The 23740-nt window shown below is 43.2% G+C and overlaps 1 protein-coding gene across 2 annotated transcripts in view; it reads right to left on the reverse strand.

Moving 5' to 3' along the window:
- TNS3 (tensin 3) overlaps positions 1-23740 on the reverse strand; it is a 557580-nt gene that overhangs the window by 85169 nt on the left and 448671 nt on the right. For both annotated transcript variants that reach the window (XM_073549862.1, XM_073549863.1), the window contains exons 22-23: positions 10222-10360; positions 8336-8934 (exon numbers count right to left, since the gene is read on the reverse strand). In XM_073549862.1, coding sequence (XP_073405963.1) covers positions 8336-8934; positions 10222-10360 — 738 coding nt within the window. The remainder of the gene's footprint in view (positions 1-8335; positions 8935-10221; positions 10361-23740) is intronic.

Raw genomic sequence — 23740 nt, forward strand, 5'->3', positions numbered from 1 at the left:
CTATCTACCTCCTGATGATCCGGTTAGGAGAAACACGTTGAGGTTTTCTTCATCAACTTCCAACCCTTGAGTACCTTTTAATTTACTGTTATCAACATGATCTTTATGTTCTTTTACCATATGGGTTACAAATGGGCCATTGGTATAAATTACGCCTTTTGTTAATTATTCTGCTACCCTTGTTTGAATCAATATTAGTCATATCAGGGACTTCAAAAGATAGCCGTCGTGGAGCGGGGGCGCCAATCTCCGCTGACAGGAGGATCCTGAGGAAGCGACGAAATATCAAGCGAAACGTGCGTTGGGGAACGTGGTCATAGCATGGGCAGTCACTATGGGTAATTAACCTCTTCATTCTTTACTTAGTCATGTAGCGGTCTCTGCATATGTATACATATATATTCATTGTTGATACCATGGTGATGTTTATTGTTATGAATTGGTCACTGAGGAGAAAAAAAACAAAACAAGCTAAGTCGCAGAAAATCAGACAGGTTGGTAACTATGCAGATTGCAGATCCCTGATCCTAACCACACAACTAGCAGCAGCCGTGGAGCGTACCTACGATGATCATAGACGCTTCGTCACAGCCGGAGAACTACATAAGCCTGAAGCAAGAAAAGGGGAAAACTAACTGCCCCAGAGCAGACCCCAAAGGAAAGACAGCCCCCACACATGTATTGACGGTGAAACAAGATGAAAGCACAAACACAGGCAGGAAAATAGGCTGAGCAAACGATGGGGACCAAACTAACTAGAAAGGATAGGAAAGGAAAGACACTGTCTGCAATCTGCAAAAAACCCTACAAAAATAATGTCCAACACTTCTGATAGCAAAATTATCCCTGAAGTCACTAGACTTCTCCCACTATATCAGCACTCTGAAATATTCTGAGACAGAGCAAAAAGAGGCCAATCTAATAAGGGACAAAAAGCAAATTGGCAAATACAGGTAAATAAGAGTGGAAATTCAGCACAGCCCCAGCCAGGGCTGGCTGACCACACAAAAAACTGAATAGACCAACAAAATCAAGTGTGAACATTAGCAGAAAAACTTAGCTTTAGATGACTGGAACAGAGATGAAAACCAAGACCTGACAAGCCAGAAGGAATCACCAGCACCAGAATAGGGAGTCGGCTGTCTTAAATCCAGTCTGAGATTCCTGAGGTCCAATCGTCATCCTCACTATCAGGTGGCAGATCTCTACTGATTAAATCAGCCTCACTACCTCCTGTTACCACCAGAGGGAGCCTGGCAGGAGAACTCACAACTGGTGGACCAGAAAATGAACTCACAACAGTTTATGATTTAGGCACTTGCTCAGCATACCATTGCACTGCATGGTTGGCTATATGAGCCACCTGATACTGAGTGAATCAGCTGCCTGATGTTTACATTAACTCTTTCTATCACCAATGGTTTGACAGATGTTATTTTTTTGCTCTGTCCTGCTATTATATTCTGCTCATAGTCTGTGGCCATCAGTCTTGTGGATCATGTGTATCCATACACACTAATTGATATGATATATTTTATTGTACATTTTACTATTTATGTAATTGATGAACTTTTGTATTAATAAATGCTTATTTTTCATTGTATATGGTAAACTCATTTTTTCTCCGTATTTTTTGATATGTATCTCTGAGTTTATATACATGAAATTTTCTTGACTTTGTGCTGGTACTTTTTATGTTCTATGACATCCAGATTAGCAGAGCTGGACTCGTGGGACAGGATGTATATCCTCTCGGCAGACAGTTATGGTAAACTGTTGCTTTTTTATTTTGTTTTTATTACAGGAGATCAAGGGTTTCGCTTGGATTAGGCGATGCTGTAAGTATGGTTTAATTTAGAATATTAAATGAGTCTGTGTCATTATTTCAATTAAAGGACTTTTTTCTGGGTGTCTGTGTTTTATTACAATGTGAATATAGGATTAGTAATGGATAGGTGTCTTATAGAAACTTCTCCGCACATCAACCCCACAAATATTACCCCACTTGTCACCGCTACAGGGCAAGTGGGAAGAGTCGAGTAAAGTGCCACAATTGGCGCATCTTTTGACGTGCCATTTGTGGGGCGGCTGCGGGCTGCTATTTTTAGGCTGGTGAGGGCCAAAATCCATGGGCCTCACCAACCTGAGAATGCCAGGCCGCAACTGTCTGCTTTTTCTGCTGGCTAACAAATATAGGGGGACGCCACATCATTTTTTTTGGAGGGGATCCCACTATTTTTGCTAACCATCCAAGGTAAGCAGACTGCTGCTAGAGTAGTCCATTGTAAGTTGCCTGCTGTCCATAGGCAACACTAAGCGGCTTTAGTCCATAGCCAATATGGAGGCCTTTGTTAGGCTTATGGCTGCCATGGAGGCCTCCATATTGGCTATGGACTAAAGCCGCTTAGTGTTGCCTATGGACAGCAGGCAACTTTCCTCAACCTAATATTTGGCGGCATACCCTCTGGAAGAAATAACTGCAATCAATAGCTTCCTATAGCCAGCAACAATCTTACGTCCAGGGAGAATAACTACAGTGCCATGGGTTGTAAACGTCTTGATTATGTTGCACATCGTGGCCAAAAGAACATCAAAATCTCTGGAGATGGACTTGTAACCTTGAGATTATTGATATTTTTCAACAATTTTGGTTCCCAAGTCCTCAGACAGTCCTCTTTCTCTTCTCCATGCTTAGTGTGGCACACACAGACACACAATGCACAGATTGAGTCACTTCTCACCCTTTATACATTCAGGTGTGAGTTTCATATTGCCCACACCTGTTACTTGCCACACATAAGTCTGAGCATGCATCACTGCTTGAAACACAGTTGTTTAGCCATAATTTTGGAAAGGTGCCAACAATTTTGTCCAGACCATTTTTGGGGTTTTGTGTGATAGAGTGTCCAATTAGACTTTTTTCCTTATTTTATTTTGTGTTGTTCCAATACACACAAAGGAAATGAACGTGTGCATATCAAAACACGTGTAATTGCAATAAATTTGTGGGAGAAAAACTTCTGGAAAAATTTCAAGGATGCCAAGACTTTCGGCCATGACTGTGTGTGTGGAGCAGGGGAGAAGGGAATAAAACGTATAACCACCATTCCAGATTTCCATATATTCTATGTAATACACGGTAATATCTTGAGTAACTTTACAAATAACTATGGTACATGTGTGCCAGCTTAGGCCTGCTTCATACCTCCATCATCGGCGGTCAGTTGAAAACCGCCAAAGGTTGAAACCAGCTGATCTGTGACGGACGGATGTCAGCGGAGCACGTAGGATCCGTGGGAGAAGTGATGTGGCCAAATCAAATTTAAAGTGACCGCAGCGGTCGTGAATTGCATGTAGATCGCTCCTGCGATATCGCGGGAGGTGGAGCGCGATCGGGAGAGGGATATCACGAGACGGGTGAGGAGAGATTTTATCGGCTCCCGGAGCGGCATTTATGGGTTAATGCTGAAATTAGCGGACCGTCAAAGCAAAAAAACGTTGCAGGGTCCATTTCATCCGCCCGGGAGCCACTAAAATCTTGGCGGATCCGTAAAAAAACGGGTGAGACGGACGACCGTCAGTCAAGATCCGACAATAATGAAAGTCCATGGGGGAAAAACACGGATCCGCCCCTTTTTTGGCGGATCCGTTTTTTTAAAAAAAATTTGGCGGATTTTGACTGAAGGGAAAAAACGGATGTGTGAAACAGGCCTTAGCTGACAGTTCTATAGTAGTGGGAGGGTTGTTTTTCTCACATCAGTTTACTGTTAATTGACTGGTGTAAATGCCACATTTCCTAGAATTTTAACCAGCAAAGCAAACTGCACAGACATCAAAACGGGAATGCTGGGGGATGTCCGAATAGATGAAGTCTGCAGAACTGCTAACTTAAAAACAACCCCAGATTCTTCACACTGTATGCAAATGTTCAGGCCTCATTTATGAAAGCTTTCTTTACTGCCCATAGCAACAACCAGGGTTTTTCCCTTCCTATTTTTTTTTACTTATTTTTCATGTCCGCACTTAAAATAATAAAATGATCTGTTACTTACCCTACCCAGTTCCAGTGCTCCGCCAATACTCCAGTGATTGTGTACAGTACAGGCTGCAGGGGTAACACTGTGTCCACAGCACTGCAGCCAATCACTAGGCTCAGTGGGGTGTGCTGCCTACATTGGCAGAGCCACTGAGCCTAGTAATTGGCTGCAACGTTGTAGTCGTGATGTCACCCCTGCAACCTGTACACAATTACCAGAGTAGCAGCAGACAGCTCTGAACCTCAGGAGGGATAGTGACAGATGAATTTATCATTTTTAACATAGCCATTACAAAAATAAAAGCTCCTTTAAGCTGCACTGGTAAAATCAAACAGCTCCATGATTGGCTGCTATGAGCAACAAACAAAAATTTTTCTTTTAGACAGTTTTAAAAAGTCTTCCCCATTTTTAATCTGACAGATTAATCAACTTGAAATACACAATTATGTATCCAGACTTTTCCCCTTAATTTTGCTTTTCCACAAGTGAAAATAGTGAGTAATTTAAAAACAAATTTTGTGTAGCTTCTCAGGTTGAGGCCATGTTCACACGTTCAATATTTGGTCAGTATTTTACATCTGTATTTGTAAGGCAAAACAGGACACAGTCAGAGGAAAACACACGCACCACTTCTGCATTGTGAAATACTGACCACAATACTGAATGTGTGACTGGCCTCAATTTGATCTTTGTTTATTGATTTAAGCCTTTAGAAAAGAGTCAATTTTAGCAGCCCTCATCCTTAGGTGTTGTGGAGGTGTAAAGAGCATACCCTCGCTACAACACCAGCGTTTACATTTATTAGGCAGTTTTAGTAAAACTATGCTTAAAATATTTTCCATCATGGGGTGCTAAACATTTGAGTAAGAAAAATTTACAGCTTTCTGAGTACACCGTCTATTGACAGTGAGCTGCTTATCAGAAAAGGGGTATAGCTGGTCTAAGAGGCGAGTGAGACCTAGTCCAGACAGTGATCATCTCCTGGTGATAAAACCTTCATTATAAGTAAACAGCACACAGCCTGATAAGTGGCACATTGCTGAATATTTTAATCCCCAAATCATGCTGTCCTCCGATTAAATAGCAAAAACCTGCTGACAGATTTCTTTTTATATGCTGAAAAGAGGATGTCTAGGCTGTTTCCAAATGGCAGATTTCACGTGGCAGCAACACTACCAGGAGCCACTGACAGTGGACTATCTCCTGTGTGAACAAATGATAGGGAATGCTGAAATTCAATAAGCTTGGGCCTATGTTTGATTGAGATCTATAGTTCAGAGAGAGTCAGGACACTTCCAAATATTAGTTTCTCTGACCTACCAAAATTTGTGGATTCAGTGGAAGAGAAAGAAATGTGTATAGCCAAATATATATCTTACAGCACCACACAACTCCCCTATACACAAACATTTGTGTGAATATTCTTATGTGCTGGAGAGAGACAATTCAGACTTATTGCCCAAACGGTAAAAAAGCAAAACATGCCTGATCCTTCTTTACCTTGACATCTACCTTGTCTGGTCAAGAGTAATCAGCAGGGTCCGATCACATTCATGCAAAGATATTTAGATTTGCCAATGGACTGCAGATAAATAACTCATGTCTGGACCCACCAGACTTTCTGTATTTAAACTTGGATCCACAAAGTATTGTTTCTCCTTGCGGAGATTGACATGCTAAGCATGCCAAGATGATGAGACTTAAAGCCGCAATGCTCCTCTGGGAAATATGCAAATTGTCTCTTCAGAGAGGAAGAGGACTAGAACTCTAGTGCCACCTACTGAAAGAAGCAATCCTATAAGTCAATGTTGACCCTTTAACGAGCCTTGTCACATGACTTAGGATAACAGCCAAACCAGAATCTCAATTTGCAGACACTGTGTTTCGGGGTACTGCCCCTCGCCAGTACAAAGTGTGAGATCTCGACGCCTGTCACACAGCCAAACCAGAGCTCACATTCTGCACTGACGAGGGGCAGTACCCCGAAACACAGTGTCTACAAATTGAGATTCCAGTTGGCTTTTATACCAAGTTATGTGACAAGGCTCGCTAAAGGGTCGAAATTGACTTTTAGGATTGCCACTTCCAATTTGTTTATTTTCAGTTTTCATGGAGTCAACAGGCGGGTGTTGCTACCACTAAATGAACTACTAGTGTTAGTTATAAATGTAATTATTTCCATGTAGGAATGGGAAACAATGTGACAAGTCTGTCATTTGTAATCTGTCCTAGCTGTGCACTGCGGTCTTCATCCATATTAACCAATGCCACTTGCGTTTCATCTTTTTCTACTCGCCTTCTTTGGAAAGCACTAAACCCAAGCAGCAGTCACAGATAACTCCTCCAAACTCCTTCTCATATAAGCACCTAAATGCCTCTCCTCCAAGCCATGCAGCATAAGCTAGCTCTGATAATGTGTTTCAGTCAGGACTCAGATTATATAGGGGATAGGAGTGGCTAAACGAGCTCAGCTGAGAGCTCAGAGTCCCAGGATGCCCAACATGGCCGATTAACCCCTGTTCTGCCAAAAGAAATAAACACCATTTAAAAAGAAGTGCTTCTTTTCAGCACAGGAGTAGGAGCAATCAGACGCTGTGGTCTTCTGGCTCCTCTCTGTTGCAGTAATCCTGTGACACCAAGATTACATAGCATAAACCTTGTGTTGGATTCCCTTTAAGAATAGTACAGTATTTGCTTGTAGAAACATACAATGTACCGTATATACTCGAGTATAAGCCGACACGAGTATAAACTGGTAAGCTTATTGACTCAAGTATAAGCCAGGTATGCATTGTCCACTTACCTGTGTCCTGCTATGCGTGGCTCCCCCGTCCTGTCCTGCTATGTGTGGCTCCCCCTGTCTTGCTATATATGGCTCCCCCCATCCTGTCCTGCTATGTGTGGCTCCTTCCGTCCTGTCCTGCTATTTGTGGCTCCCCCTGTTGTATGCATAGCTCCCCGGTCACGCATGGCTCGGCTCCCCCGGTCCTGCATGGCTCATCCCCCCTCCCCACTCACCCTCCTCGTGCCCTCCCTGTATCTCCATTGTTTCAGCGTCAGCAGCTCTTCCCCTGTGCTCAGCGGTCACATGGTACTGCTCTTTAAGGTAATGAATATGTGCTTCACGCCTATGGGAGTGGAGACGCGTGCATATTCATTGCCTTAATGAGCGGTACCATGTGACCTCTCAGCACAGGGTTCTTTCAACGCCAGGACAGAGATGCGGGGACGGAGAATCAAGAAAAGGCGCGAGGAGGGCAAGTATGATGTCTTCTTGAAGCCGGCGGCTGCAGCTGTCACTGTGCCATAGCCGATGGCTCCTGCCGCTGCTCTGCCGCCTTTCTGGACAATGACTCGTGTATAAGCCGAGGGGAGGAATTTTCAGCACAAAAAAATGTGCAGAAAATCTCGGCTTATACACGAGTACCGTATTTTTTCGCTTTGTAAGGCGCACTTTTTCCCCCACAAATTTGGGGGGAAAATAGGGGTGCGTCTTACAATGCACACATACGTTTTTTGGGCTGCAGCTGCGGGTGTCCATTACTTGCCGCCACCGCGCTGGGTCCCTCAGGCGCTGCTGCCGCGCTGTGTCCCCCGGTGCCTGCCGCCGCCACCGGTCTCTGTCCCGTGCTGCGTGGGGGGCTCTGCCGTTCCATCCATGCCTGCGCGGTGGCTTGCTTCCTGGAAAATGGCAAGCGCAGATGGAGATCTTGGCACTGAAATCTCGGGAGATGAGATTTCAGCACTCATCTCCTGAGATTTCAGTGCCGAGATCTCCATCTGCGCTTGCGCGGCGGCCATTTTCCAGGAAGCAAGCCACCGCGCAGGCATAGATGGAACGGCAGAGCCCCCCACGAAGCACGGGACAGAGCCTGGTGGCGGCGGCAGGCACCGGGGGACACAGCGCGGCGGCGGCGGCAGCAGCAGCACCCGAGGGACCCAGCGCGGCGGCAGCACCCGGAGGACCCAGCGCGGTGGCGACAGCACCCAGGGGACAGAGTGGGCGACAGCACCCAGGGGACAGAGTGGGCGACAGCACGCCGGGGACAGAGTGGGCGACAGCAACCCGGGGACAGACCGGTAAGCAATAAGACGCCTGGATTATAAGAAGCACCACCATTTTATTAAAAAACGTTTTTTCCTATTTTTCTCCTCAAAATTTGGGGTGCGTCTTATAATCCGGAGCGTCTTATAAAGCAAAAAATACGGTATATACGGTATATGCTTATGTAATCATATACTGCAGTTTGGTAAAAGATTAAGAACATTTTTTAAATAACACCCAAAAAAGATCTTACCTTGGATAGGAGAATCACTTAGAACCTTAGAAAAATCAGGGAGCACATTGGGAAATGGAATGCTGATTGTACTGCCACTGTGCGGACTTGAAAATCCACTGGAAGAAGGAGAGACTGAGCCAAACGAACGCTCCCCTTCAGAGATTCTTTTTTTCTCAGGAAGAGGTGGCTGTGAACGGAGATGTTTTACTACATGTTGTAAGACTGGACTTCCTTGGTTTTGGGAGTTATGACTGTCTAATGAGAGTGCTGTTCTTGTGATTTTTGGAGAACCATTTGTACTTGAGAGAAATGATACCGGTTTTTCATCCAACTGAGGATTATTGCTGACAATAGTATGACTGTCGAAGTTTAAATAAGCTTGGGCATTCCATGTGGGAGAGTGCTCTTGGGGATCAGTGTGTCCTGAAGCACTTAATGTAAGAAACTGATGCCCAGGGGAAGATTCCGGAGTCAGCACTGATCTCTCCGAGCTCAGGAACTCTGATGAATGCAAGTCACTTACTAGTGACCTATTTCTGTTCTTCAATGAAGACTGGTAAGAGAGTACTGACTTTGAAGCATTTTCCATCCATAGACTGTCAACTCCTGAAATGCCACTAAAAGAAAAAAAAGACTGAATATTCTAAAAACTGAAATGGTAAAACAACGTTGCTAATGTACAACTTCAGTACATGCAGGAATATAGGGCAACCCTGCTATCCAAAAGTCAAGCTTCTGAAATTAAGTAATTTGTGTAATTACCGTTTTTTTCAGAATATAAGAAGCACTTTTTTCCCTCAAAATTTGGGGGGAAAATGGGGGTGCATCTTATAGTCAGAATATACTTACAATTACTGTAGCGGCAGCAGGAGTCAGGCGATTCTGCAGTGGTCCCGGGCGATCACACTCCCTTCGCAGGCTAGTGCAGCAGGTTCGGCGGTGGTGCTATGTGGTGCGAGGCGGCTCCATCTGCATTTTGTGAACGCCCAGAGGCCCCGCACATCCATTTCTGCGATGCGGTGGCCTCCGGGAAAATGGTTGCCAGGGGCGGTGCATGCTGAGATTGAGATCTCCTCAATGAGATCTCGTCTCCCGAGATATAGGGACGAGATCTTGTTGCCGAGATCTCATTCTGTTGTGATGTGGTGGCCTCTGGGAAAATGGCTGCCCGGGGGCGACGCATGCTCAGATTGAAATCTCGGCAACAAGATCTCTTCCCGAGATCTAGGGACGAGATCTCGTTGCTGAGATCTCAATCTGAACATGTGCCGCCCTCAGCGGTCATTTTCCTGGAGGCCACCGCATTGCAGCAGTGGAAATGCGGGGCCTTTGGTCTTTCACAAGATGCCAGTGGAGCCCCCCACACCACAGAGCACCACCACCAAACCTGGGATTTCACGGAGGCCACCGCATTGCAGCAATGGATATGCGGGGCCTCCGGGCTTTCAAAAGATGCTGGCGCAGCCCACAGCACCACCGCCGAAACTGCCGCACCATCCTGGGATGGGATTTCCCGGAGGTCGCTGCACCAACCTGGGATGGGAGTCATATTGCCGGACCACCGAACATCTCCTGTGACTCCGCCCAACGCTGCTGATTCCCCCCGGGTAAGCTGAATTCGGACTATAAGACGGACCTCCATTTGACATTAATTTTTTCCCCTATTTTCCTTCTGAAAATTTGGGGTGCGTCTTATGGTCCAGTGCGTCTTATAGTCCGAAAAATACGGTATGTGGTAGGGTGGTTTCTGAAACTGTCAATTTCTATTGTGTGGAGCAATTCATGGACATGCCAAGGTGGACCCTACCGAATCTAAATAAATAGCAAAAGAGAAAAAAAAATATCAGACCTGCATTTTGTATAGCTTATATAATTTGTAGCACACAATGTATAATAAAACACACCTTTCTTCTCTGGCTGCAGGAGATGCCGTCCTTTGTATTGAAGATCTTTCTAATTCAGTCATGAAGAACACAGAGTTTCCATCAATGGAACTCTCAGAAGGGAGGACTCTCTGCTTGAGGCCTTCACTGTAATTCATACCTACAGCAAGCACAAAGATTCGAAGAGATTCAGAAGCCACGTACAATAAAATATACACATTTACATAAAATACAGTGGGACTTTTTTGAGACAGTCACCTAAAATTACAGTAAAAATGGTCTTCGGAAAGGGTGGTCTTCACAAAAAAAGATCAATAAAACTTGGCCAATACAGAAAAAGAATTGAAAATCCAGCATAAGAAGGTCGAATAGGGGTGGCTGACTTTTGGAGAGTTATCACAGTACTATATTTAAATAGGTCCTGTCAGCAAGTCCAAAGTGGGCAGTTTTTGCTTTCATTTTTCACCCACTGGTCCAGAGTATTTTTTTTAATCTTATTTCTTTAATCCACAATATGATTCCAGAAATACGGAGCTTTTTATCTGGTTCTGATTTTTAAGGTCTTTTCAAGGGGTGTTGATCACAGGGTTGTCTTTGTTTTTAGTTTGCAGAGCAGCCTACAGACATACTCCAGAGAATCCTGTGATACTTACCCCCTGTAGAGAACATAAGAATTAGCACTAAATATCAAGGCCCATATCTCTGGAACCATATGGTGGAAATAAAACAAAAATGGGTTAGTCAGGGGAAGAACAGGAATGTAATAAAAACCAAAAAGGGTACAATTTTAACTTGGTGAACGGTCCTCTTTACAGTTTAATTCAATTCAATGAGACAACAGTGTAATATGCTGCACCGCTGGAAATAAATGGACAGCAAAATGTAAAGGCCCCGTCACACATAGCGACTTACCAGCGATCCCGACAACGATATCAACGTGTCAGGATCGCTGGTGAATCGCTATGTGATCGCTGGTGAGCTGTCAAACAGACAGCTTCACCAGCGATTAGCACAGCGACGCCACGCGTGCGGCATCGCTGTGTTCAGCGCTGATTCATGTCAAAAATAGAATTAAAATAAAAAATATTGTTATTCTCACCTTCCGACATCCCGCGCAGCATTCCCGCCTCTCTCCACGCTCCGGTCCCAGTAATCCTTTGCGAGAATTACCGCGATGACGTCCGTTCTCACGGGATCGCGGTCATTCTTGCAAAGGATTACTGGGATCGGAGCGTGGAGAGAGGCGGGAATGCTGCGCGGGACGTCGGATGGTGAGAATAGTAATATTTTTTATTTTTTATTATTTTATCGCTGGTCTCCCGCCTGTCTCACACAGCGATGCGTGCTGGCCAGCGGGAGATCAGCGACGAAAGAAATGTCCAGATATTTCCCAGAGCGATTAGCGATACCGGCAGGGGGGCCGGTCGCTGATCGCTGTCACACACAGCGATCTCGCTGGTGAGATCGCTGTTGTGTCACAAAACTTGTGACTCAGCAGCGATCTCGCTAGCGAGATCGCTATATGTGACGGGGCCTTAAGACAAGAGGCTACTGCTTGCACAAGCGCTGCCGCCTGTTCTGACAGTTGACCAGAAGGGGCGCCTATAGTCAGCCCCCACCTATGTAATAATAATGGCCATTAATAGCCTCATACTGTAAGCCATCAATAATCCTGTACTCCCCTTTAAGGCTCCCAATAAACACTGGCATAATATACGACGAACCAGCCGACGATTTAATGTTTTGTATGGAGGCTTCACAGCTCTTTCCCAACAGATGATGTCGAGCGAGAAAATGATTTGGCTTTTTGAATTTTAACATCCAGTTCCTTTGATTCCTCTGGAGATAACCTGACACTAAAAGATATCCAGAAGCTGCTTTGCCCCCTCTTTCTATGCAGAAAACATGTATGCTGCAGCAAATCGAGTATGCATTTGTTTTGAGATGTCGAATGAGCATTCAACTGAGTCCTATGTGATGTGCATGATCCACATAAGCGGAGGTATCTGTGAGACAATCATCGTGCTAATGGTATCACTGGACTGTAAATATACATAGACCAGAATTGGATATCTTGGCACACTAAATGCAAATAAGCATGTGCAATTCGTATCATTCCAATCCCTTTTCTCCTCCATTACCCGATGTACATGCAGATACTTAGAGGCCACTCAACACAAGAACATTCTCAGTTATACAGCCACATTCCACAGATTCCAGGCTCTCTGCTGCTTAGTAACTTAACACTCCTTACCTGACTTCATTCTTAATGGGGCACTATCATCATATTTCTTTGTGATCATAAAGAAAGATCTTAAAGCAATATGCAATAATCTATACTACTAGACTTCTTTTAGGCTCTGTTCACTACACTGTTCAGAGCTTGTGTAGCAAATCTGTACAAAAAATAAAAAAAAGGACGGGCATTGTTACTAAACAGTAGAAGGGGTCTGTCGAGCACCGAGCATCGTTCTGTTGGTCATAAAAGCTGCCAATAGTTCCCTCCTCCCAGCGGGCACCGGACTCCGAGGCTGACCCACCCTTCTCTGTGAAGTCTGTGTTCTTGACTTCGGACTACAAACACAATGCCGGGTAAGAAGGCCATGCAAAAGATTATATTGGGCTCTTTGAACACTAGGGGCTTTAACATCCCGCAGAAGCGGTCACAAATTCTATATGGTATGCACAAGAAAAGAGTAAACGTGCTGATTCTGCAGGAGACACACTTTAAGAGTGGACATATCCCTAATATACATGATCGCCATTATACAACCTGGTTCCATAGTGCCAACCCGGACTCACGATCCCGAGGGGTGTCTATAGCGCACCACAGGTCTTTACAGCATACAATGCTGGACACATTGGTCGATACGGAGGGCAGGTACGTGATCTTGAAAATTCAGATTTTCTCGACAACTTATACTATAGCAGGATGGTACGCCTCCAGCCAGGACCAAATCCGAGCCACTAGATCCTTCTTAAAGACAATGGCTGAGGGGGTTGTCATATGGGGGGGGGACTTTAACCTGACTCTTAACCTGACATTAGACTCCTCTGCAGCAAAATCTTACCTATCCCATCGTCAGCTGTACTCTTTGAAAAGAGACCTTCATGACTTGCGTCTTACGGATGTCTGGAGACTTTTTAACCCCAATGGGAAAGATTATACGTTCTTCTCCACACCACATAACTCATATGGCAGAATGGATTTTTTTCCTCCTTAGTCATTGTGCATTAGCGTGGGATCCGAGGCCATCTATTGGAAGTTTCCTGTGGTCGGACCATGCTCCAATATTCCTGGATATTAGTCCTCCTGATTCAGTGACACGACAGTGGACATGGAGACTGAATGATAACCTTTTAAAGGACCCTACCTGTGTGGCCGACGTTAAGACTACCATAGCAGAATTCATACAAGATCACACACATGACACCACTGCCATGCCTATCAAGTGGGAGACTCTCAAATGCGTCCTTAGAGGGGTTCTAATTAAACATGGTTCTCACTTGAAACAAATGAAAAGTAGGGAAATTTCGGACCTCACGGAGAGGATATTAACATTAGAGACGAAACACAAGAAAGATAACGAGATGGAGACACTGACTGAACTGATCAAATGCAGAGACGATCTGAAGTCCTTGCTAAATGAGAAGTCCCGACATCAAAGAAATCGCTTTAAGATCGCTTTAAGAATATATTATACGGGCAGGCTAATAAATGTGGACGCTTGTTAGCTAGATTTCAACACCCCCGTAACCATACCACATATATTCTATCTCTCCAGCGACATCGTGGCCAGACAACGTCAAACCCAACAGAAATTTTAGACATAATGCGGCGTTATTATCACACACTGTACAATATTGATGGGGATCGCCCCCCCATCCGTTTCTAGACCCCCAACCACACATAGAATCATATATATGCGACACAGCCCTTCCGACATTGGCCACAGACTTGACGACACCATTAGATACTGATTTTACGACAGAGGAGATCGACGAGGTCATTCAAAATACCCCAGCAGGGAAAAGCCCGGTACAGGATGGCTTCTCCCCTTAATACTATAAGATGTTTCGTGAACAACTTAATCCCATTATGACGCTAGTGTTTAATTCCATCGCGATCGACTCCACATTTGTCCCGCAATCTTTAGAAGCCTTTATTACGGTGATATCGAAACCAGGGAAAGATCCTAAAGTGGTAACCAATTACCGTCCAATATCTCTCATTAACGTCGACGTAAAACTATACGCAAAAATCTTAGCAAATCGATTGGCCCCTCTTTTGCCTTTAGTGGTACACTCGGACCAGGTGGGGTTTGTACGGGGAAGAGAGGCGAGAGATGGTATAGGTAAAACCCTTATCCTGACTGCACATGCTAAATCAAAACTTAAACCATTGGCTTTGCTGTCGATTGATGCAGAGAAGGCCTTTGACCATGTACACTGGGGCTTCATGTTTTCGGCCTTACGACAAATAGGATTGGGGAGTCGATTCCTACATAGGATCACGGCTCTTTACTCTGGCCCTTCGGCAAGGGTTAAAGTCAACGGGGCAATGTCGGACTCTATGGCCATCGGGAATGGAAGCCGACAGGGATGCCCCTTGTCGCCTCTGCTATATGCGATAGTTATGGAACATCTTGCGGTAGCGATCAGGAAGAACCCCAATGTGCACGGTTTATGGGTAGACCATGTTCATTATAAGGTCTCACTTTATGCGGATGACCTCCTTCTGTATATATCCTAGCCTCACATTACCCTTCCATCATTGTTGGAAGAGCTTCACAAATATGGAGCAGTAAGCAACTTTAAGATTAATTTTCAGAAAAACGAAGCCCTTAATATATCTTTGGGACAGACAGAGCTTACAAGAACCATGGGAAACTTCCCCTTTCGATGGAGAGTCGGGGCTATTCAATACCTAGGCGTTCAAATTCCCTCTGACATGACCGACCTGTACAAATTAAATTACCTGCCCCTCTTAGAGTGGACCTTGAAACGCTTGAGAGAGTACGGATGAAAGAATATCTCATGGTTTGGAAGGATGAACTCATTTAAGATGGATATTCTCCCCAGATTTTTATACTTGTTTCAGGCAATCCCGATTGTACCGCCGAAAACATTCTTCCAGACCATCAGATCGGCACTGATCCGGTTTATCTGGCAGACCTCTAAACCCCGTCTAAAGTATTCTATTTTGACTGCCCCGAAGTCCAGGGGTGGCGCAGGCCTCCCTGACCTTGAGTTATACCATAGAGCGTCCATACTGGCACGTTTATTTGATTGGCAATTCGGTCACCACTCCAAACAGTGGGTCCAGCTGGAGCAGACATCTTTTATTGTTCCGTTGCGCCACCTCCCGTGGATCCGACGTCATGACTTGGTCACAGATGAGTCTGAGGGAAATACAGGCTTCTTGACTCGAGAAGTTTTGCAGTTATGAAATCGTGTTAAAACCAGAAAGAAATTGATCAGCGCTCTGAATCCGCTGACACCAATATTTGGTAATCCAGATTTTCCTCCAGGGCGTCACAGAGACCAATTTCTGGGTTGGCATAGATGTTCTGACTTGCGTCTGGGACAGGTGTTGATAGAGGGGAGGGCTCCATCTTGGGAAATCTTAACGGAGGGGTCCCCCGCGGGAACACTTTCCTGGTTGGAATATAATCAGCTGAGATCATTTATCCGGGGACACTCGGGCGATCGTTCTTCTCACTCCCTCACGACGCGGTTTGAAAACTTACTATCACAACAAGACCCTCCTCCTCGATCTCTCTTTTATATAAGGAACTTCATTCAGGAGACTCGGATGTGGCTCCGGGTTACGTCCGGGCATGGGAGGAGGAGATGGGACATAAATTTTCAGCTGAAGACCTTGACAAAGCTTATCTTTTTACACATAAAATGTCTCCGGCTGGGGGCGCGCAGGAGAAAAAATTTAAGATACTGACCAGGTGGTACTTGTCCCCTGTCAAACTAAAGTCAATTTATCCGTCAGTTGACGATATCTGCTGGCGCTGTGAGTCCGAAAGAGGCACGCTATTCCATATTTGGTGGCAGTGTCACGCTATACAACCCTTTTGGGTAAAGGTGTTTGGAGCTTATCAAAAGATTTCTGGAGCATATGTTCCCCCCTTCCCGCAAATTGCCATCCTATCAATCCTTCCAGGTCCCATATCCACTCAGAAAAAAAACCCTTCTCAGATTTTGCATTACCGCAGCGCGCATGGTAATTCCACGCCATTGGCGCACAACAACACCACCGACTATGGCAGAATGGGTGACAGAATTTTGCTGACATCTTCCGTATGGAGGAATTAGGCTGGAGTCACACACAACGAATAAAAAAATCGGTCCCATTTTAACGGTCCGAAATCGCACAAAAGTATCTTAAGCAGTGATCCATTTTTGATGCGATTTTTCTTCATTGATGCAATTTTAATCGCATGTAAGGATCCGTTTGACATCCGTCTGGCGAGATTTTCTCGCAGGATAGCTAAATGGACATATAATGGAGCCCAATGACAGGTTTCCGCACACAAACGAATTAATAGATCTAGACACATTAAATATATATATATATATATATATATATATATATATATATATATTATTTTATACATGTCATAGAGACACATTTATATATATATTTCTAATTCATACAGTTCTTCATTGCAGAATAGCCGCTGAAACATTTGCCGGCTTTTGTATAATCATTCTTCCGCCCGATGTGAAATGACACATGGTTTACATATAGTTAACCATTTCATGTTTTTTTTTATGTCTATCACTATTACTTATATGAGGGTTTGTGGGTAAAATTTTGGAGTTGTAGGGGTTCATTTAAGGGGTTAATTCGTTGTATTAAATTGCGGGGACTCCCTGCAGCCTCAGTGATGTCAGCGGGAGTCCCAGCAATTTAATACAACGAATTAACCCCTACAACTCCAAAATTTTACCCACAAATCCTCATATAATTAATAGTGATAGACATAAAAAAAAAACATGAAATGAAATGGTTAACTATATGTAAACCATGTGTCATTTCATGTCTGGCAGAAGAATGATTATACAAAAGCCGGCAAATGTTTCAGCGGCTATTCTGCAATGAAGAACTGTATGAATTAGAAATATATATATATATATATATATATATATATATATATATATATATATATATATATATATATATAAATGTGTCTCTATGACATGTATAAAATATATACATATATATATATATATATATATGTCTATATCTATTAGTTCGTTTCATTATTTAAGCAGTCATTGTGATATTACTGTATTTGAGATTGTCCGAGGATCGGATCCGATAAAAAATCGCATGATGTGAGCTGCCCCATAGAATAACATTGGGACGAATTCAATGCGATTTTTTATCTCATTGCATTCGTCCGATTTAATCGCTAGTGTGACCCCGGCCTTAATGGCCGAAATGGAGGGAGATAATACCCGTTTAATCCGTGTGTGGCAACCTTGGATATTATTCAAGGAAACTTCCGAATTATCCCGCCTGACCGAGGAAGCAAATTAAGGGTCGACTCGGGAGGCCCGAGGTCCGCTCTCCCCTTCCCCCCTCCCACCCTCTCTCTTTCCTTTCCCCGCTATACCTCTCACGAGGTTCTTATTTCCCTTCTTAGTTTTTTCTCTCAACGTTTTTTGAAGTACACCTATACTGGTTACATGTGAGACATTGCTAAACACGTTTGTAGTTACTATTCTTTATATTCATTTATTAATGATGCTGATGTTCCGGATGAAACACGGGGCGGCGTGACATCTCTTCAGGTTGATATCTGACTACGAGTCAACAATGTATAACAGATGCATATACAGTTGAGATTATCACACCATGGGACGAAACACGTTTGTCCTCTGATACCTGACATTACTAATGAATATACACCGATTTCATTCAACAGAGGAGGTACGAGCCTTAGAACCAGAAGAATCTCGTCCTTATAAGAGAATGATTATATTGTAACCTAAGATGCCTTGGTGTACACTGTTTGTTGTCTTGTATGTTGTTATGTCTAATTCTTTTCAATAAAATAGATTTAACATAAAAGCTGCCAATCACTTTGTGAAAAACAGAATCGCTGAAACCATCTCCCCATCTCTGTCCTCGGCTGTCTCCCTTACTCCCATAGACAATGAACTGGAGCTGCTGCGTTCATGCATAGAAAAATGATTACATTTTGGAAACCCTATTCTCTGAATCATACGATAAATACTTTTGCACATTAATTAGTAACCCCCATGAATCCCTTTAGATCTGCAGGGTTCTCTATTCTATTTTATCATATTACAGGATATTACAGGAGCAAATATGTGTTTCCATCCTTGTGTGTTGTTCCAGGTTGTATAGCCACATGAAGGAAAAGAACAATCTTTCGACATGGACATTTTTTTGCAAAAACACATGTAACATTTAGATAACAAACATAACTTCTGAAGTCTTAGACTGGTGGCAATCAACATGCTTTTCCAGAATATTTTGACTATACTCCATAAAACGTCAACTAAGGAGATTCATATTTATTATTAAAGAGAACCTGTTAGCAGGTTTTATCAATATAAAGTAATGGTATGGCCATAATGACACTTTTACAGTGATTAAATTGATGCCTTTGTTGAAGGAATCCAAAAAGAGGTTCTTTTTTAATCATGGTTTTAAGTTTTCTTCTGATGTCTTCTGTGCATCGGGGCAGTCCTTGCGCGTAGGGTCTTCTTTTGCTCTGGCCCCTCGACCTGCCTCCTGTGTTTCCACAGGACACTAATTATTCAGTAATGAATAATCAAAAATTTTTGGCACTCAACTTGTTGCAAAGATGAAGAATTTTTATTTGCAGTCATTAATGTATGAGACGTTTCGGCTGTATCAACAAGCCTTCATCAGTAAACCAGACTGCTCCTATTTCTATAATTTTCTGGACATTAGTATGTAGAACCAATAGTGAATTAGATACTATTGGAGGTGATACCATCCACCATGTGAGAACTGGTATGTAAACCTGTAAAATTCAAAGAAAAGGGGTAGTGGAGAAATATTCCAAACGAGATCATGTGTGGGATTAATGGGTCTGCGACTTTGAAAAGCCCCAAAGGTTGCAACAACCAGAAGATGGCATAAATATCCTATGCCTGAAGGGAATTGTCCCAAAGGAGATTGCTTGTGGGATTGTTAAATCCTGTGACTCATAGAAAACCCCAATTCTCTGCTGTCAGAACAGCAGCTAGCTGTACTTTCAAATGACTGTGTCGTTAGTGGGTGGCAGCAGGACCTGTGTAAACGCGGTATCCACCAACCTGCCACACCAGCTAGCTGCTGTTCTGACAGCACAGAATTGGGGTATTCTGCCCATCAAATAACTGAACCTGCGTCCAAGACGCAGACTCATTTACTCTACTGCCGTCCTCACAGCATTGGGGTTTTATATGCAGGAGCCAGACAGGTTCAGAACGCTACTAACCTGAAGAATAACTCCATTTCTGGGCTCTGAGGTATACAGCACATTGGTGATACACGGTGCCTGAGGTATACAGCACGTGGGTGGTACACGGTGCCTGAGGTATACAGGACGTGGGTGGTACATGGTGCCTGAGGTATACAGCACATGGGTGGTACATGGTGCCTGAGGTATACAGCATGTGGGTGGTACACGGATTCTGAGGTATAAAGCACATGGGTCGTACACGGAGTCTGAGGTATACAGCACATGGGGAGAACACGGGGCCTGAGTTATACAGCACATGAGGAGAACACGGGGCCTGAGGTATACAGCACATGGGGAGAACACAGGGCCTGAGGTATACAGCACATGGGGAGAACACAGGGCCTGAGGTATACAACTTGTGGGTTGTGCACAATGCCTGAGGTATACAGCTCATGGGTGGTACACGGTGCCTGAGGTATACAGCTTGTGGGTGGTACACGGTGCCTGAGGTATATAGCTCATGGGGAGAAAACAGGGCCTGAGGTATACAGCACATGGGGAGAACACGGGGCCTGAGGTATACAGCACATGGGTGTATGTATTTGTACAGCATATGTATATTGTATATGTGATGTGTAGATATGTGTGATGAATATATGTGTGATGTGTGCATACTTGCTCCTGTGCCCTCTGTACCGGAAGTACGCAGCCCTCCGCAGAGCCCCGAACACTAATGTGAACACGGCCTTAATGCTTACATGAACAGAAAATCAGCTGCACTGGAAAGTTTATCTGTATCTATGGCTGTATATTATTGCTAGATAGATCACATGAATTAGAGTGATTAAAAGAGGTTGTCCACTACTTTTTTTTACCTTGATGACCTATCCTTGAAATAGGTCATCATTGTCTGATCGGTCTGGGTCCGACACCCGATACCCCCGCCCATCAGCTGTTATCGATGTCGGCTGCCAGCAGGAAGTATAGACTTGCAGAGCTGCTCCGTCTACTTGTAGTAGCCGCCTTAGAGTACTACACATCCACCTCCTATTGATTTGAAGAGGAGGCGGACGTGCAGTACCAAGCACCAGGCACTAATAGAAGACCAAGCAGCTCTGCAAATGTATAATTCCTGCCGGCGGCTGCTGCCGACACCGGTAACAGACTGATCAGACATCGAAGACCTTTCCTAAGGATAGGTCATCAGTGTAAAAGTAGTGGACAATCTCTTTGTAACACATGAATGTTATTACTCAGCACATAGACTTTTTAATATGCACACTTGAAACAAGTGAATGGTTTATAATTATAAACACAAACTAAAGATTGTATTATGCAGTAATTGCTGCTCTTTTCAGACTTTCATACAAAATAAATGACAACAAAAGTTTAATTTGTAAAATTTTCAAAAATGCGAAATGTTTCTATTTCATTAGGGTACTACTATTTAGTCCTGGACTCAAAAGAATGTTAGGATAGTCATCCTAAGAAGACGCTGGACCTGTCACAATAAGAATTATTGCCACCATTGGACCAAATGCTGCAGTACTTCAGCAACAAAAAACAAGTCTCTAGTTATATTTTGTTCAGCTGATGGTTGTAGGTGATCTTAGTCTAAGTAAAAACAGAACTAACGACATCTTCAAGCACTTAGGTAAAAAACTCAAACCTGTGAGTACATTGACTGTAGAAAAGTAGAGAGAAAAAACATTGCTCTATGACCCCTATACTAATGTAATATTATATATATATATATATATATATATATACACACACACACACACACATCTATATACATGTCTCTCTCTCTCACTATATATATATATATATATATATATATATATATATTTTTTTTTTTTTTTTTTTTTCATACAGTGGGTACGGAAAGTATTCAGACCCCTTTAAATTTTTCACTCCGTCTCATTGCAGCCATTTGATAAAATCAAAAAAGTTAATTTTTTTTCTCACTAATATACACTCTGCACCCCATCTTGACTGAAAAAAATAGAAATGTAGAAATTTTTGCAAATTTATTAAAAAAGACTTAAATATCACATGGTCATAAGTATTCAGACCCTTTGCTCAGGCACTCATATTTAAATCACATGCAGTCCATTTCCTTGTGATCCTTCTTGAGATGGTTCTACTCCAATGAAGGAGTCCAGCTGTGTTTAATTAAACTGACAGGATTTAATTTGTAAAGGCACACACCTGTCTATATAAGACCTCACAGCTCACAGTGCATGTCAGGCCAAATGAGAATCATGAGGTCAAAGGAACTAGCCAAGGAGCTCAGAGACAGAATTGTGGCAAGGCACAGATCTGGCGAAGGTTAAAAAGAATTTCTGCAGCACTCAAGGTTCCTAAGAGCACAGTGGCCTCCATAATCCTTAAATGGAAGTGCTCTGGACCTCAGACTTGGCCGAATGTTCACCTTCCAACAAGACAATGACCTTAAGCACAAAGCTAAAATAACAAAGGAGTGGCTTCAGAACAACTCTGTGACCATTCTTGACTGGCCCAGTCAGAGCCCTGACTTAAACCCAATTGAGCATCTCTGGAGAGACCTGCAAATGGCTGTCCACCAACGTTCACCGTCCGACCTGACAGAACTGGAGAGGATCTGCAAGGAAGGAAGGATCCCCAAATCCAGGTGTGAAAAACTTGTTACATCATTCCCAAGAAGACTCATGGCTGTACTAGCTCAAAAGGGGTGCTTCTGCTCAATATTGAGCAAAGGGTCTGAATACTTATGACCATGTGATATTTTAGTTTTTCTTTTTTAATAAATTTGTGAAAAATTTCTACATTTCTGTTGTTTTTCCAGTCAAGATGGGATGGAGAGTGTACATTAATGAGAAAATGAAATACTAGGTGAAATGCTGAGAGACAAAGAAAACCCTATATTAAAGGGTCACCAATCAAACCCAAGAAGAGGTGCAAAACCAGCTAAATAAGATTAAAATAGGACTGGCGCATAGCAAATGTGGTACCAATATTCAAAAAGGGCTCTAAAAGTGAACCTGAAAACTATAGGCCAGTAAATCTAACCTCTATTGTTGGAAAAATATTTGAAGGGTTTTCTGAGGGCTGTTATTCTGAATTATCTCAATGAGAATAACTGTGTAACTCCAAATCTGAATGGGTTTATGAGGAATCACTCCTGTCAATCCAATCTAATCAGTTTTTATGGGTAAGCTATAGACTGGATCAAGGAGAGTCACTGGATGTGGTGTATCTTGATTTTCCCAAAGCGTTTGATACCATGCCACACAAGAAGTTGGTACACAAAATGAGAATGCCGAGTCTGGGCAAAAATGAGTGTAAATGGGGACGGACTAAAAAGAATGAAGAAAAAGAATGAACATAAAAACTTATAGGTCCAAAGCCATTCTTTTTAGTCCGTCCCGTGTAAATGGGTAAGTAACTGGCTCAGTGATAGAAAGCAGAGGGTGGTTATAAATGGTATATTCTCTAACTGAGTGGCTATGACCAGTGGGACCTATTCTCTTCAACATATTTATTAACGATCTGGTAGAAGGTTTACACAGTAAATATCGATATTTGCAGATGATACAAAACTATGTAAAGCAGTCAATACAAGAGAAGATAGTATTCTGCTACAGATGGATCTGGATAAATTGGAAACTTGGGCCGAAAGGTGGCAGAGGCGGTTTAACAATGATAAATGTAAGGTTATACACATGGGAAGAAGGAATCAATATCACCATTACACACTGAATGGGAAACCACTGGGTAAATCTGACATGGAGAAGGACTTGGGGATCCTAGTTAATGATAACCTTACCTGGAGCAGCCAGTGCCAGGCAGCAGCTGCCAAGGCAAACAGGACATTGGGGTGCATTAAAATCCCTGGTTACACCACACATGGAGTACTGTGTACAGTTTTGGGCACCGGAGCTCAGGAGGGATATAATGGAACTAGAGCGAGTACAAAGGAAGGCAACAAAATTAATAAAGGGGATGGGGGAACTACAATACCCAGAGAGATTAGCAAAATTATGATTAATTAGTCTAGAATAAAGATGACTGAGGGGCGATCTAATAACCATGTATAT

This window comes from Dendrobates tinctorius, unplaced genomic scaffold, assembly GCF_039654945.1.
Source record: "Dendrobates tinctorius isolate UK_male_01 unplaced genomic scaffold, ASM3965494v1 ptg000162l, whole genome shotgun sequence".
NCBI classification, from domain to species: domain Eukaryota; kingdom Metazoa; phylum Chordata; class Amphibia; order Anura; family Dendrobatidae; genus Dendrobates; species Dendrobates tinctorius.